Below are 12,394 nucleotides of genomic sequence, written 5' to 3'. Positions count from 1 at the left end.
AACCTAGCGCGAAACAATGTGCGTCGTGGAAGCTGGGCCACCAGCCGAGCCGTCCTGAAGGGCGGCCTACGAAATTAGGGGTGCGGCACATACTCCCAAGTTCACAACACGCAGAGTTGTTGCGATTCGTAGTAGAAACTTTGAGTATTGGGGCTACTTTAATAAGTTTGCTGCATTTCATGATGTCTTGGCTGGTGGCTTAGCCTCCGTGACGCATTGTAACATCGGATGCGCTAAATTTCTAACGTGACAAACCGAGTAGAAATCGAATATTGCGCAATACTTCTTCGTATTCGAAAAGGAACTCTTCATTGATCATTCATTCATAGTGGTTACTTCGCAGTATCTGTTTGCGGATCATTCTTTGATACTGGCAACTACGTAGTATCCCTTGTTGATTTCTCAAAAGCATACGACAACATTGATCGCTTAATCCTTTTTTTAAATTAGACAACCGTAATCTAACTACTCCACCATTGACACTTTTGCAGAGCTTTTTCCTTAATAGGCTTCATGACGTTAATGTTAATAAATACACGTACATTTAATCATGCCTGTGTTAAACGAGGTGTTCCAGAAGGTTCGATGTCGGGCCCGTTATTGTTTTCGATATACATCGATCACTTCCCAATTTGCGTTAAGCATTCCCCCTGATACTTTACGCAGATAACACGACTATCTTTTCCCATCATTCCTGTTTTGCCACTCTAATTTCTGATCTGTAAACTGACTTGACCTGTCTCGATGAGTAAGGCAAATTTAAATAGATTATCAATTTATGCATGCAAAACTATATTCGCGATTTTCTACTCACACCCTATCCCCAGGAAAAATGTGCAAAACACAGAAATAAATAAAACAACGTACACTATTCCCTGCCTTAATGTAAACTCTAAACAAATTTGCTTAAATTTGTTTACTCCTTTCTAGGAGTAACAGGTGACACCCATTTGGTTTCCCCACCCTATCATTTCAATTTGAATACAATTTCAATACAAAGCATCATTGCGCTGCATTATGCACCTATACATATTCGCTGAAGTTACCTTATGATATCTTAGGTCGATTAATAATTATGCTTATATTTGGCCTTTGACGAAAAGCTAAAAGCTGAGTGCACATTACTACTGCCGCTAGGTGACTATCGCCGGCTGATATCACATTCGTCCAACTAAGTATTTCCCCTATCTATGACCTATATATTTACAGTATTTGTATTTTCTTTAATATTTATTACCGCATACATATATTCAACATTATTCCGGTTTCATGCTATCACATCCCAATAGAACTAGATTTTCGGTGCGCAGTATTTGTCTATTGCGCAAAATACACACTAATTAGGAAAATATGAGCATAGATGTTTCATCAAATTCATTATGCTTTAGATTTAAACTTTAAACTGAAAGAAATAATGCCTATTGATGTGCATAAGCAAAAGCTAAAAATTTTCCCATTTTATGTTGAACTGTTGTATTCGTTAAACTTGTTAACTGTCTGTACCGCATCATTATTTTCAAGTCAAGCACTTATATTTTTGATGCCGTTTTTGTTATTTCTTAAATATTGTTTGTGGTTATTCCTATGTGTTCGCTTTATTATGATTTTTCAAGTACGAGCATAGAAGGTAGAAAATAACATAAATTGAAAAAGAAAATCTATGGGTCCTTTTCACATGTTCGAAACTAACCAACATTTCGCAACAACCGCCTCAAAATCTGGTTACCGTCTTCCGTCCGCGGAAAACAAAGTATCGCAAATTGTCAAACGTGAAATAACGAAAACGACTGTCGAAACAATGCAAAAAAAAAGTCGGTCATGTAAGCTTTATTTCCCGTTTTGCGGTGGCAATCCACATGACAGCCTGTGATTTCAGCTCGTATAGTCTCACATTGGGTGTTTCTTTTTTTCTCGAAATTTCGTCACTAGCCCTTTTGATCTTTTGCGCTAGAACCAGTGATGTCTTCCTTGCAACGGGTCCTTTTTCTTTTTACATATGTGTACGACACACAAGTCCTTCAGCAGCTTTTTAAAGCGAAGCTTCTTTTGGCGAATCCTTCAAGACTTTGCTGACCATGGCTGCTGGGCGCTGCTGCTGTAACTCACCTTCACCCTCGTGCAACCGCAATCGAATAAATAGCCCACGCAGCCACAGTCGCAAAAGTCCTGGAGCGTTCGCAAAGAAAGCTGGGACCCAACGCTGCATTGTTCTCATAGCACTCAGCAGGGCTGGAAAAATATACTTGGTATTTGTGTCACGATACAGATGCGAGATACTGAGGTGAGAAGTATTTGAGATACAGGAACAACATACTGGAGCAACAATTGTTTCCGATACGATACTTGTCATTTCTATCTTAAGACACTGTGATATGTGAGTAAATTTACCATTACAGCTCTACTGTACAGGGGCCGTCGCCTCTCAACATTTGGCTTGAAAATTTCGTAACTCTTGCCGACAGATCGCGTTTCTCCCGAATTTCGTCTATTACCAAGTAACATTATTTCTACATTATACAGCATTTCGGAGGGAAAACTTGAGTTCTACGTCAACTGTTGGAAGCAGAATTTTGATTCAGGGCCTAGTAATTTTTGAATTGTCAAAGATCGAGTTTAAACTTGAAACAATATTTACAAAAAAATTTATACCCCAGTTTTGTAAGCCGCATATGTTAGATAACATTATACGGACAGAGGTGATTTATATTTTACGCGAAATGCTTAGAATGTTTACGTGGGTTGTGCAAATGTTTTACTAAATTAGTGGCATAATTCGAAGTGGTGTATATATAGCTTAACAAATTATTTGTTTTAGAAGTCACCAAACTGTGCAGTGTAGAGAAATGAGATATATATTTTTATTGCTGCTTTAAAAAGGTGTAAACATAATGCTAACATTTTTTTTTAATTTGCTGAATTTTGATACTTTTGTTAAAGGATTGGTGGGGCCTAAATAAAGGGTATCTCCCTACAATCAGTACATTTTAGCGTTTTCTTTTAAACGCAACAAGCCTTATTAAACCTGCGCAGAGGGCGCGCAGTTGCCTAGGGAACATTTAGATGCGAGCTCCCGCGGTAACACTTTTAAACAGTCTAACGGATCAGCAGGACTTGCCATCACATGAACGCGTGCGCGCTGTGAAATCAGTGGTTTTTCTGCACCGCTTTTAATCAATACAAGACACTTGTTTGTGTACTGCTTGTTGTGTGTTTCTTGATGGGGTTTTGTAATCCTACATCAAGCTTCAGTATACGTACGGAGTAGGTTGGCACGTTGTCGATAGACGTTATAGTTTTTGAAAGCAACAAGTTCAACTTTAGAATATTAGTTTTTAAGGTTGCAGTAAACGGGTCTAATTGACAATGGCAGAGCTGGTTTGCACCATTGTTCAAGGTACTCGCAACTTCACATGAGGAATAAAGCTGGAGGTGCACTTGCGTGTGCCACTGACCGATGGCTTCTCGGAACACTCATGTAGCTTTCACTTAATCGCTGTCCGATGAAACGGCAGACTATGCAACATCACGTAATGTTCCATCTAAGATGGCACACCGACTATCATTAGCCACGCTGAATTTTCAGGTTGAAATTTCAAAAAATAGGCTCGCAAACAGTGGAGCCGTTCTCGTCAATACTTGGCATTTGTGTGTACTGCTGCGGTGCTTTCTTGCGTTCCGTTGAGAGATCGTTGAAAGAAAAAATCTTGATAACTTTCAAGAAACGTCTCAGCAGCGGAAAGGGTGTTAATGCACGGATGGCGAGGCAGCATGGATCGGCACAAAAGACAGGAATTTCTGCCATCGAACAAATCGAGCCGTGACGAATGAAATGAAAATAAGTTTTATGATAAGGCAGAGCTGAGCACTACTATCAAAGCCAAGTCATCATTAATATCATTAAGAAAACGCAGTTTATGTGAGAAAATTTCCCGACGACAACTTTTCATCCGTAGCGTGAGGAAACACTGGAGTAACTTACTCTTGAACATCTTTTGTCAATGCGTGAGCATCCATGCAGAGCTAAATGAACACTTGAACGCAATCACTCTGTCCAAGGTTTTCGGTATTACAGACAGCGGAATAAAAGCGAATGAACCGGAGGTCGCAATACAATCTTTGTCTATGGGACCTTCTTTTGCATTTCATATCCACGAAAACTTGTAACCACATTGTAGCAACAAACTTTGAAACTTTGAAATCTGCGGTGCTGAATCGTAGAGGACAGCTGGGCTCATTTACTTGATGCACAGACCCTGGAGCGAAAGCGGGCTCCCCATTTCCTCGTGCGCCCTTTGACGTTGTTGGCTAATCGGGACGCGTCAGCCATGTGCGTCTGACTCGCGGCATCCAGATCATTTCAGCTGTCGAGCTGTTGTCTAAATTAGGCGCAGCTACCGCGAAATAATTTGGCAAGAAGTCTTATGGTATCACGTGGCTTCAAACAGCACGTCGGTGCGCAGGGGGCTTGTGCGAAAGTGGTAAGGCGGCGGGACCACTCGACTGCGGCGAGCGCACTAAAACACGGTTCTCGTGCGTCTGGCACGTGCTTTTGTTGCTTCGAATGCCATTACGGAGCGTCTGCGGGCGTGTTCGGCGTGACTGTGTCTCTGCTCGTAAAGGGCATTCAAAGTACCTGATGTCTGCTGCGAAACCTATTCCCGTTGAAGAAGGGAAAATGCAATACCGGAAACTTAACCGGAATAGCAAGGTGTCTCGTGGGATATTTTCTGTCCTTAAAGGATGTATAGGAAGTACAGATACTGATACACGTCGTTATTTAGGTATCATGATACAGATAAAAGATACCCCAAGAGTACCTGAAGACCTTGAGATATTGTTATATGTGGGAAGACGCAGACGGGTAGCAGCTGTACACAAGTATACCTACAAGTGAATACTCTGCACGTGGTCAAAAGGCCCGCGCTAACCTTTAATAGTCGTCGTCGTATTCGCACCGCCATACTATTCTCCATTGTAACTGCTGGTCCGTAGCAATATCCAAAATGCTTGTATCTTCGATACTACCCATGGCCCTGGCACTACGTCGAGAGCTGCAGCCTGCAATCTTGGTTGCAATACACGCATCGTGTCCGTAACTGTTTTTACGAAATGTGCAGCAGAGTGCATTGTTATAGTTTTTTTTTTGGTGAAGGGGGGGGGGGGAGAAGGTGACAAATACCGAAAACGTTTTGACGATAATGCACGATGGTTTTGCAGACTCCACCAGCCCAGACCGGATGGAGTACGTGATATACCCATTCGACGTGCATCCTTACTCGGCCTTCTATGAGGTCGTCACCCTGTCCATAGAGGGCGCCGTTTTGTTCGCGCTGTTGATATTGCTCGAGTACTATATAGCAAAGATTGATCAGGCGTTGAGCGCGCTGGAACCGGAGGTCTACTCTGGAGATTTTGCACCCTTCTCGTTGAAGCCGGCCACGCTGCCGATCATCGCCTCACCGAAGAGGGCGAAGGTAAGTTCATAATCTGAATGGTAACAAAAATGCACAATCGCGACCACCAGCACCACAATCATCATCATCATGATAATCATCATCACGTAGCGCAATTTCTTGCCCGAATCTAGAGAGAGGCATAACCCCTTATCATTGTACTCGATCCTGGGCCGCCTGGACCACCCTTTCCCTTAGCACCAAGCTGTTACTCTATTAGTAAACTTTTAATCTGGTTTATTACGGTGAACCGCCTGCATTCTTTTTCATCGGTGATGTTAGTGATGATTTATTTGCTTCATCTACTTTGAAATGGGGCGGTGACAAACAGTCACTTAGCTAGCTTAAGCTAATCACGTATGCGATACATTCTTTTTTGTCTGGCCCTTTTCTTAATCACTTTCGTTTTCTTGGGAACTTCCATATTGCAACTCTACAACTATATATACCTGCGTGACAATATCAACCTGTATCATTTCCTATGTCTGTAACGGATCCGGTCCTATCTACGTCCCCGATCTTTTTTTCACCCATATTCTAAACGTCTTTTGTTTATCTCGACCGCTGACCACTTAATGCTTCCATTCACTTTGAATCACAGCCCTTATGGAAGGCTAGGGATTATAGTCTGCTCCACCTTGGGCCGTGTTCCGCAGAACTGACTTGCCATATTCTGGTATGTGTACGTTACCTATGGGTTTCGCTGGGCCAATACCTTCGTGTTCCATTAGGATGTGCTGAGCCGTCTCCCAATTTTTCACGCGGACAAATGCCACACCCTCCTGCGCATATATGGCGCCGCGTGCTTTTTGTCCTTAGGCAACCAGCGCGAGCCTCAAATAGCGAGACACTACCCTTTGTGCTATGGCAGAGGTTTTCCCTTCTACTTTCTTTCTTGCCTTTCTTGTAAATCGACGTGGTCTTTCTTCTTTCTATCTCGGCAAGAGCGCCGTCTGCCTGCGTTCGCTCTCTCAACCATACTGCCGTCTTGAAGACTCGCAAAATTGCCTCATCATATTACTGCACATCATTTTGTTGCATCGTCGGCAGCTTCATATTAAATGTCTTTGTCGTCTTCTACGTTTGGATCCCAATGTGGTTTACTAAACGGTTCTACGCCCCCCACCCTCGCCGCCGCCCCCCCCTTCCCTCTAACCGACATTACGACTGGCCAAACGTTTTATACTTAGGGCGTTCTCAGACTTGGCTGGAGCTTCTACAACGATAACTGTAAGGAATGTCTCGACGATAGCCATGTCACACCGAAGCAACAGAAATTCCTTTGTTGAGTGTTAAAGTTTCTTTGAATAACCACTAACTTTGGCATCGCAGAGTGAACTGCAGCTCCGTCTCACTCCACCCTAGAAAAACACTGTGCTAGGAACAGAAAGTAATTCTGCGAATTCCACACTACTTGTAAGGTGCCACATGCTATGCTCACGATTACGTCACCAATGAGTGCTACAGCGAATTACTGTGGACGTGGGCGTTAGTGCGTATATTTTACTATAGCGTCAGCGTTCTACCGTTACCCCCTTGCCCCGTGGCGCAGGTGCTGTGCGCGGAAGACGGCAATGGTGACATTAACCCTAGAACGGTAACGCTACGCCCTAAATTATGGTGTTCGAGGGCTGCTGAGAATGTTTAGCATTTTATGCAAAAAAAGGAGTGTTTATACATCTGGGCGCACTCGAACTTTTTTTCCAAGTTCTTGATTTGTTGTTCTTAGAAGTGCCCTTTCTAGTACTGAAGTCTGACCAGCATTTCTGTTAGATGAAACCGCCGCTTGATTTTGCACGAAATTTATTGTGATGATTTTGGAAGTATTCCTAAGTGTTTCAATAGGACTCTATCGTCTTCAGTGTCCATACATTTAGTTACTTTCAAAGCTATTCGGCCAGCGCGTTCACATATAGAAACTTAAAATGTCAAATTCTATAGAAACATTATTTAAGTTGCTTTTCAAGCTCTACAAAGGCGGTCAGTATAAAATGTCTGAACTTTCTTTTTCGGAACTTCCTTTATTTCTTAAAAAATCATGAAAGACGCCATAAATAGAATGTCTTTCTAATATATTCCTAGATTTGCCGAAGAAAGTCTTTCGGAATGTTTTGTTGAGACCGTTTTGAAGGCTCAGAGACAGTCGATAGAATGTCGTTTAGATTTGTAAAAACTTTCTTGGTTGTGCACACCATTTGCAGCCTGCGAAGTGGCAGACCATTGGCACGAATTGTAAGAAGGCATGGTGGAGTGCAGAAATTATTAGACAAAATGTGAGGGCTGTCAATTGTGTGGAGATGGCTGTATTAGCTCTAGGAACATCACTGCGTAGCCGACGTAGTGGATAGTCTGCGAGGCAGGGAAATTGCTCGCTATCGCTCGTGTAGTCTATGAGTCAACCTCGGAGATCCTCTGCTGGTTGTTCTTTTTGGAAGCCACAATCATGAACAGGGAATCTATAAATAACCGACGATGCAGAACTTTTTCAGCGTAGCCCCTGGCTGATGTTATCTTTGGGTGTTCTAGCTAGCATTAGCGAAGCTTGAAGCTTCGAAAAAAAAGAAGAAAAAAGCTGGTACACTATACGGTTTTGAAACCTGTGCGGTGCTCGGTCATCTCCCACCACCAAGGTGATTGTTGTGTACCAATTCTTTGGCTAACTACAAAAAAGAATGAAGAAAATAGTGAAACAAGGAACAGCATTATCCGGGCCACCTAATAGAGCTTTCGAAACGATCGCGATTTAGAATGAAAGCGAGCCCAGCCGGCCAAGCTATGGCTATTTCTGAAAATGAGCATTGCCGAAAACAATGTTCGCCTATAATGTTTATAGGAAGGCCAAGGCGCTTTAGAAAGTTTTCACGCGTGGTTTGCTCACTGATGGAAATTGCGTGCTAACGAGCGGCATCGCCGTTTGCAGACCTTCAAGGATGCGAACCTGGACGTTGTGGAGGAAGAGCGCTTGGTGGCCGCCTTGGTCAAGGAACGGACGCGAGGCGGTGACACAAAACTGGCGGAAGAACAGGCTCCGGTCGCCGACGCGAAATCGGTGTCGGCCGACGGACCGGCGCCACTGGTTCGCACAAGATCAGCGACGGTCAGCTCAGCCAACACGCAGGTGCCAGTCGCTGACAAGAGGGCAGCGGCGGCCGCCGGCTTAGCCAAAGCGCAAGCGCCAGTCGCCGACACAAAACGAATGTTAATTGTGCAGCGCCTGCATAAGACGTACGGGTACTTCGAACCCAATCCGGTGCTGCGGGTGAGTATTCACGTAGTGATTGTGTGTGACGGACGAGTGTACGGCTTGAAGCGTATAATTGAACGAATTGTCGCATGAGTCGGAACACTCGCGTGCCGCGCTTTCAGGGAAATGCCATTTGTCTAATGAAAAGAACGAGCAGCTGTGCACTATGAACCGAAAACAGCACCTTGCGGACGGGAACAATGGGGCATTGTCCCTGAGGCGTACTTCGCTGACGCATATAGCAGCATGGCTGCAAGCCAGTTTCTGCTGGACTGCTAGAGAATGACCGCTTACTTCCTAAGTACGCTTGTCTACCGTGCTTTTTGGGCGTGGTAAATGTTTACAGGTTGCCAAAAACTTGTCAAAATCATAATACGACGCTTTTAAACTAAGCAACGTTTAAGCAGGCTGCTGAGCACAAGGTCACGGGATCGGATCCCGGCCACGGCGGCCGCATTTCGATGGGGGCGAAATGCGAAAACACCCGTGTGCTTAGATTTAGGTGCACGTTAAAGAACCCCAGGTGGTCGAAATTTCCGGAGTCCTCCACTACGGCGTGCCTCATAATCAGAAAGTGGTTTTGGCACGTAAAACCCCATAAGTTAAGTTGGTTCACCACTGTCGAGAACCGAGGTGTCGCAGCGGTACGGCCAGAACAAGAGGACCAGCGTAGCAGGCTTCTCAACAGCGCTGCGCGTGCCCCGTTTGCTCTTCGAGCGCCACCCAACTTTGTTTTCGTCGTCTTTCGAGGCCGGCACCAAGGTGCCGGCCGAGAGCGCCGACCTTAGCGTCCCCTCGCGGTGGCATCGGTGGGCGTACCGAATACAAATGTGTTCATATGGGACGTTAAACATCCAAAACAAAGCAGTAAAAAGTCGGGTGAAGTTGTATCTGAACTAATTGTCGAATGGCTCCTGGGAAGTTGCATCAGCGTTAATAGTAGCTCTTTGGTAATTGCCTAAAGGCGCAAACTAAAAATATACAAATCATCACGTATTCATTTCACACTGCCTCAATTTGTCTTACCTGTCTTGTTTCTTTTTTACTAGGCTGATGTGGTTTAAACGTTAAGACCACCTCATGAGTGTTGAGAACAATGTGTCTTGTGCTCTACCATATTGACCAAAGTGTCCTCTTTGAAATGTACGCCTCACGTAAATCGACTGTCTTCTGTTGTGTGCGATCGCGTGTGCAGGGCCTCAGCTTCACGGTGGCCCCAGGCGAATGTTTTGGTCTGCTTGGCGTCAACGGCGTTGGCAAGACGACGACGTTCCGCATCCTCACCGGCGACATTTTGCCGCACTATGGCGATGCCTATATGGGCCCTTTGTCACTCGTGAACAACATGAGAGAGGCAAGAGTGCGCTTCTATACAACACGAGACTTTATATTCAACAACTCTTGATTATATTTCAATATAATCAGGAGTTGCCATCGCTGACTACCGAGCTGTAGTCAGTGCATTGCGTCGATTAATAGTTCTGTAAGTTGACTACAAAGTCTGCAAATATCGCTAGTATTTGACATTTCCTCTCCCGCTACGAACTCGCGAACGAGACGTGCATCCATGAATAATTTTACAGAGCTGTATACCTCTACTCACCAATCCATTTGTCGTGTCCGTGGGCAAGATGTCGACCGATCACATCGAGAGGCACGCGCCGCGTGTGCCCCATACGCCGCTGGGTTCTTTACATGACCACCAGATGGCGCGCGCATCCGCGGCAGCATCAGCGCCGGCCGTGGGGGGAAGTAAATAATAAGGTCCAGAAAGCTCGCCTTGGCGCACAGCGTTCACCGCAAGTGTTTACGGGCGATATTAAAGCTGCATAAGCTGCATTTGCCGGAAAGTGGCACATGTAGCATACGAAGCAAGGAGTGGCTTAACTACAATTTCATATGTAAAAAGATTCCGCATGGCAACTGAATTCCTTTGTATTCTGATATCGCCATGGAAAGAGCGCGCATAGTTAGGAGTAGCGTGAACACTATGAGCGGCGACGGTAACAGCGACGTCAATATGCACAACGGCGCCGTGCTTGGGCTAGATAGGAGGCAGTGGTTCCTGTCCAAAGTAAGCCAAGCACAATTAGGACGCCTGAAGGGCAGCGCGAATGCGATGAGCGACGAAAGGAACACCAGCTTCGATGTGCACCAAGGCGTCGTGCTGAGGCTCGCAGGGACCCAGTTCAAGGCAACGTCATATTGGTATATCAGATGAAGTGATACCACAGCTTCGCTGGCCAACCATCTTCACATTGTGCATTGGAGACCATTTTTGTAACACCGCATATGGCCGGTTCAAACCACCGCCCTCCTTACTTTCATTGTCTCCTGCCATCTACACGGTGACCCCTATTCATTTATTTACTTCCTGAATGCACCTGCCGCCCCATTCTAAACTAAGGCGAATGTGCTATCCTGACAAATTGTAGGTTTACGAATTGCCTTGAGTATTCCGCTCTGTGAAAATGCATGTAAAGCAATAGAACACTTTCTGTAAAGAGTTGTCACTCGAGGGTCGCAGATGATGCTGAGAAGGAGGCGGTTGGAAAATATGCTCCTTCTTGCCGCCGTAATCACGAATCGCATAACGGATTGACATCTGGCACCTTTTGCGGTACCTTTATTCTACTACGCCAATAATCTAAGCACTTCCGAGAAAAGTTCAGCCATGGGCCGCCTCCATTTTAATACATGCGCAGGGCGCGTAGCCGAGTAATGCTCAGGCATGTTGACAGGCAAAACTGCATTGTTGAGCCTGGAGATGGTAAAGCATTGATCAGAGACCTTACAAAAGCTTTATTAAGTGCACAATGCATAGTGAAATATTTTAAAAAGGGACGTGTAAACTTTATGCCCGTTTAGCTCCGAAACATGAACTGAAGTTCCTCTTGTCGTTACAACGGTAAGTTTGTTGACGGCGGCGAAAGTCGAGAAAACGAAGGCCAGCTGTTGCCACTGCGGGTAGTTACGGGTTCTGAAGTACCACAAGCCTCGCTAGAATAGTTAACCTTGCACTCATTGCATCTCTCGGACAGTTTCAACGGTACATTGGCTACTGCCCCCAGAAGGACGGCCTACTGGACATGCTGACGGGTGTAGAGACCCTGGTGCTCTTTTCGCGTCTAAAGGGCGTTCAGCTCACGCAGCAGTACCTGGACACGTTGCTGGACATCTTCCGCCTGGAGGAGACCGCCAACCAGCTGGTCAGCACAATGAGGTACCGAATAAATGTGTTGGCGTTTTACTATATATATTTTTTTGCTTCTTTCCCCATGAACCGACGTGTCTTGCTGGTTCTCCGGTTAGGCCCGCGAAAGAATACTCTAATCATGGCACTACAATTATTTGCTGTTTCGCGCCTAGTAGCGGACCTGGCATCTGCTCTGCAGCTTTTCGCGATTTGAACAAAACGTCCTTGAACATAGGCATCACCAGGTAATGTAAAAGCGTATCAATCTAGCACAAGATAATTCAGGCCAACATTTCTCACCATTCGTTAACCTGACTCAAACCTTGGCCTAACGTGCGGAAAGGACAAAATAGCTTCCATCTGCAGACAGTGCATAACGTTTACAGACGACGTCTGTAACACCCTCAGCGACCTTTTCTGCGCCTTTATGTGTGAAATACACTGTTGTTAAAAAAGCTGATTCCCATTTATTTATGGCCAATATCGGCCGGTGCAGAGTGG

General features: G+C 45.0%; 1 protein-coding gene across 4 annotated transcripts in view; it reads left to right on the top strand.

Moving 5' to 3' along the window:
• LOC135919464 (phospholipid-transporting ATPase ABCA3-like) overlaps positions 1–12,394 on the top strand; it is a 113,181-nt gene that overhangs the window by 80,462 nt on the left and 20,325 nt on the right. For all 4 annotated transcript variants that reach the window (XM_065453297.2, XM_065453296.2, XM_065453295.2 and 1 more), the window contains 4 exons: positions 5,218–5,474; positions 8,374–8,712; positions 9,893–10,051; positions 11,739–11,920. In XM_065453297.2, the coding sequence (XP_065309369.2) occupies positions 5,218–5,474; positions 8,374–8,712; positions 9,893–10,051; positions 11,739–11,920 (937 nt within the window). The remainder of the gene's footprint in view (positions 1–5,217; positions 5,475–8,373; positions 8,713–9,892; positions 10,052–11,738; positions 11,921–12,394) is intronic.

This window comes from Dermacentor albipictus, chromosome 3 (assembly GCF_038994185.2).
Source record: "Dermacentor albipictus isolate Rhodes 1998 colony chromosome 3, USDA_Dalb.pri_finalv2, whole genome shotgun sequence".
NCBI classification, from domain to species: Eukaryota; Metazoa; Arthropoda; class Arachnida; order Ixodida; family Ixodidae; genus Dermacentor; species Dermacentor albipictus.
The sequence above is the reverse complement of the archived record's forward strand: the minus strand, read 5'-3'. Positions and strand labels throughout refer to the sequence as shown.